This window comes from Portunus trituberculatus, chromosome 48 (genome assembly GCF_017591435.1).
Source record: "Portunus trituberculatus isolate SZX2019 chromosome 48, ASM1759143v1, whole genome shotgun sequence".
Lineage (NCBI taxonomy): Eukaryota > Metazoa > Arthropoda > Malacostraca > Decapoda > Portunidae > Portunus > Portunus trituberculatus.
Window position 1 is genome coordinate 12,354,308 of NC_059302.1, and position 4,641 is coordinate 12,358,948.

The 4,641-nt window shown below is 43.6% G+C and overlaps 2 protein-coding genes across 2 annotated transcripts in view; one reads left to right on the top strand and one right to left on the bottom strand.

Moving 5' to 3' along the window:
• The window catches only part of LOC123498850 (mannose-6-phosphate isomerase-like), a 114,322-nt gene continuing 109,681 nt past the window's right edge, over positions 1–4,641 (top strand). The window contains exon 1 of the mRNA XM_045246327.1: positions 1–178. Coding sequence (XP_045102262.1) covers positions 136–178 — 43 coding nt within the window. The 5' untranslated portion in view covers positions 1–135. The remainder of the gene's footprint in view (positions 179–4,641) is intronic.
• LOC123498855 (protein lozenge-like) lies at positions 1,063–1,843 on the bottom strand. Its single transcript, XM_045246334.1, has 2 exons — positions 1,709–1,843; positions 1,063–1,589 (listed from the first exon to the last, which is right to left on the bottom strand). The coding sequence occupies exons 1-2, from the start codon at positions 1,715–1,717 to the stop codon at positions 1,326–1,328; spliced, it is 273 nt and encodes a 90-aa protein (XP_045102269.1). The 5' UTR covers positions 1,718–1,843; the 3' UTR covers positions 1,063–1,325.

Below are 4,641 nucleotides of genomic sequence, written 5' to 3' on the forward strand. Positions count from 1 at the left end.
GGTGTGGTGTGGTGTGGTCTGGGCTGGTATCTCTCCCTCACCTGTTCCTTTACTACCACACTGAGACAAGAGTGGTGTGGTGTGGTGTGGTCCGAGCTGCCTCCTGTGTGAAGGATTCGCTTACTGTATGGATGGATGCGTCTTGTGGTCGCCAACAAGAGAAAAATAATTGCGTCACGTAAGTTTTTTTTTTCTTTTCTTACTTGTTCACGCAGAAAAAAACAAAACGAAAAAAAAAAAGTTAGTGTGGCAAAAACGAAAGATAAATAAAGGAATCTGTAAGAACTCGTCAGGCCTACACTTGGCGGTCCCTCTATGAAGCAAACTCACTGATGTCTACCTGGCATCCTCATCCATAAATATGTCTAGTCTCTTTTTATTAAAGTTCCTTAATGATTCTGCGCCAACAGCCTGATGCCGAGTCTATTCCATTCATTTAGCACTCTGAGGACCACTTTCTCTCTCTCTCTCTCTCTCTCTCTCTCTCTCTCTCTCTCTCTCTCTCTCTCTCTCTCTCTCTCTCTCTCTCTCTCTCTCTCTCTCTCTCTCTCTCTCTCTCTCTCTCTCTCAAGAAGACTCAGAACATATCTTTGCAAATCGTCCATCTTTTCAATTCATTTCGGTCTCCTCCAGCTGAGTGTCCACTGTGGCGCTGCGTCTCAAGTTGTGGTGACTTTTTCTCCTCATAATATTCTTGGTTGTCCTTTATGTTAACCTCGTGCGTCCTTGAAATACTTTCCCTGCATAGTGCTCACCACGTAACTTCTTGCTTTTATTGTATTGTTTTTGACTCACCATATGATCTCTGGTTTGTTTTGTATTGTTTTTTACTTGTTGCGTCATATCTTGTTTGTATTGAGTTGTGTTTGGCTATTATTACACTCTCTATAATCTTTAGTTCATAGCCAAGAATGATCATCTCTCTATCGTGCGATCCCTGCAGCCCGGGAGGAGTGGAAGGAGGAGTGTGGGCTCTTAGACTCCCCTACTCCTGACTTATTTAAAGACGAACCATTGCCGAAATTTCATGTGAAGAAAGTTTGGGTTAAAGATACACTGAAATACAAAACTTTACACTTTATTTTCTACAAGGGAAGGAAGAGAAAGACAGAGAGAGAAGAGGGTGATGACCGAACATGGTTACTGTTTCTGTTTGACGAAGATAAACTACTGAGGAAGTTCTTCAGGTGGAGAGTAGAAGCGGTAGTGGAAGTGCTGGAGGATCATAAATGGTATGAGGTGTGTTGATGTGTCGCTGCCGAAGCCTTGAACATTCCAAGACTGATTATGTAGATTTCCTGTCTTGTTCATTACGGTCGTGCGCATCAGTGGTGGTGGTGGTGGTGGTGACCGTAGTGGCCGTAGGATGGACGGTAGTGAGGACGGTAGTATCCGTGGTGACCGTGGTGGTGGTGATGGTGACCGCCAAAGCCACCGAATCCAAAGCCCAAGCCGAATCGCCTGCTGGGGTCAGCGGCGGCAGCAGGGGCAGCAAGGGCCTCGGGATGAGGAGCTGCGACTGGTTCTGGCATGGCCTGCACCACCACCAGTGCCGTCAGGGCCACTGCAACCATCAACAGGAGAGTCAGCTGAGGGGGAGAGATGTTATGAGTTTCGTGGTTACTAATTGCTTAAGAGTATGTGGATATGATAGACTATAAAGCAGCCCTAGGCACTGGTTGGCTTTTTTGAGGAGGAGGGTACTTACAGCTCGCATGATGTCGAGTGAAGGAAGGTTCCGCTTCGGTGAGAGGAGGAGCTATGTCTGGTGTGCTGGGAAGCATGTTACTCCTTTTATAGCCGGTCTGCACGAAGGGCCGCCCCGCCTGAGGGTCGCATCAATTCTGGTAATTCCCGCCGTGCGGTGTGTTTGTTGTGTTTGTTGTTGTTGTTATTGTTTTTGTAGGAATTTCTTTGGTTTTTCCTTTCCTGTTTATTTATGTGTTAGTTTGCATTTTATTTAACGCACCACATAAACCCAAGTAAAAACAGCATCTCTTAAAGTGTGAGGAAGAAGACTCATTGTTGCTTTGCCTGAAGGTTTGCGAGGAATGTTGACTTCACCTATAAAAAAAAATGATATTCCAGTACTCCGCAATTTGTTACTTGGATGAGCCTTAGCCGAGACACTGATTGGCAAGGGTTTCACGGAATGTAGAGATGGGACAGTGTTTGATGCTTAGTTGTCTTTTGTTGTATAGATTCTAATGCCAAGGATTTTTTCTTTTCTCTTCACTCTTGTCGTGTTCAAGTCTTCCAAGTCACTGTCTGTGGTCTGTGTGTCAGTGTCCTGTAGTCGCTCCATGCAAACTCTTGACATACATATAATGCAACTGCATTTTTCTAACCACAATGGACACTATATGATTACCTTACGAGTTAGCCGAGTGCAATCCTTTCAATCTGAACTGCTCTGTGCCCAGCTCTTATTTCTGTCCTATGATCCTTTCCCGCATGTCATTTGTTGCGTTACTCAGCATCTTGTAAGAAGACACAACCTGATCCCTGGAGCGTCTCTCTTCTGCTGCATTCCGCATGACATCTTGGCTTGGTCTTCTCGTCTGCCTGTTCAGAGCCACATCTGTCAGATATCATGTTTTGTATTGTTATATTCATATTCAGGGGTCATTTGGTTACTCTTACGAATATACGTAGAAAAACAAAACTCATAGATTTTTAAGCAACAGTAAAGATATTTGTTTAATTCTGTAGCGGCGGGACATAACTTGCAATGATTTGATATGATTTATTTTAATCAAATTGTATCTTTCAAATTTTCATTAAAATCTCGTCACGTTCCATTTGTTGCTGAATATTAATGATTGCAATCCAGGGAATACGAAGGGAGAGATGAACTAGCAACACACTTAGATACAGTCTTGACGCACTTCATTCGCTATGAATTGGTGAACAGCTAACCTCAAGGACTAGAAAAATACTTCGATACAATATTCTATACACTTTATTCCCGTGAAGTAGAAAATTAGTGTAACGAAGGAAAGAAGAGGTTGTGTTGATGGCGGCGGCGGCGGTGGTGATGGTGGTGGTGGTGGTGGTGGTGGGTGCGAAACCTTGAAAAGTGCGAGGGTTGATATTCAGGTTTTTCCGTCTTGCCCGTTACTTGTGTCCGCGCATCGGTTGCACCAGTCTGAGTGATGCACGTGTCTGTACCGGATAGAGCTGGGTAGGTAATCAGTAGTCAGGACCACCGTGCACCACCACAAGCCGCCCCCACCACCACCATCACCACCACCCTAACAATAGGAAGTGTGATGTTTTCTTTTGTAGTGTGTAGCAAATTTAAGACGAGGTTTTAGGCTTGGTACAATTCATTACTTGCAATTGTTGTTTGAGTGTGAAAAATCTGTCTGTCTGTCTGTCTGTGTCTACACTCTCTCTCTCTCTCTCTCTCTCTCTCTCTCTCTCTCTCTCTCTCTCTCTCTCTCTCTCTCTCTCTCTCTCTCTCTCTCTCTCTCTCTCTCTCTCTCTCTCTCTCTCTCTCTCTCTCTCTCTCTCTCTCTTCGTCTATGTATCTGTCAATGGTTTTTTATCTATTTATCTAACCATGTACTTCGGCATAAATGTATGTATTTGTGTTTATCTGTCTATCTATCTTTTTATTTATTTATTTTTCTTATTTATACCATGTGAGCTTTTCACGGGAATTCATGGGCAAAAGGGGATATTTTTTGTGGTACCTCCTATCTCAAAGCCCACCCGCTAGGAAACCGTTGCTCCGAGTGAGGAAGCCCAACCTACACTCGGACCGTGGACAGGATTCGAACCCGTGCGCTTGGAGACCCTTCGGACCCCAAAGCACGCATGGATCCACTGTACCACGGTGGCACCTAATCTAACTATCTTTATCTGTTTTCTCTCCATCTATCAGTATCTCTATAGTAGGTAGGGACGGTGTAATCAATGTAGCAAGGCAAGACACGTGACGGTTCCGGATACAAGCTCACTTCTAGCAAAGGTCAGAATAGTAGTGACTAATTGCCTCCTCCCTGTCTGTACCCAACACTGTCCTTTGATGGCAGCGCCCGGGGTTCGTGTCCAGTCCCGAAGGTGGCGTCGTGCTAGCTTTACCTTTATGCATAGGGTGACTGTCCCACGCCTGGTGACATTAGGGGGTGCTGGTTTGGAGGGTGAAGAGGGGAGTCGCCACCTCACTATTTTCTCAAGGTCATAGGGAAGAGTGACTCCAAATAGATAATTGATTTTGTTGTAATTTTAACTGCGAAGTTTTTTTTTTTTCATATACGTGTCTTGGTGTTCAGTTTAGCTTATTGATTGGTTGATTGATTAATTGATTGGTTGGTTGGTTGGCTGATTTATTTACTCATTGATTACCATAAGACGATACATAGATATTTTTTTTTATGAAGGAAGGGAACCAGCCAATTAAGTTAACGACACTGTAATGATGAAAACACTTGGAAAACCCTATTAGTAGCATTTGGTCTCTTTTCTCCCTACTCGAAAAACCAACACTATAATGATGAAAACACTTGAAAAACTTTATAGATTTCCACTAGACTCTATTTTGATTAGTTGAGATGAGACGTCGCAGTGTGTGAAAATACGATTCTTTCTTTCCTTATTCAGTTAACGACACTATTATCATGAAAACCTTATTGA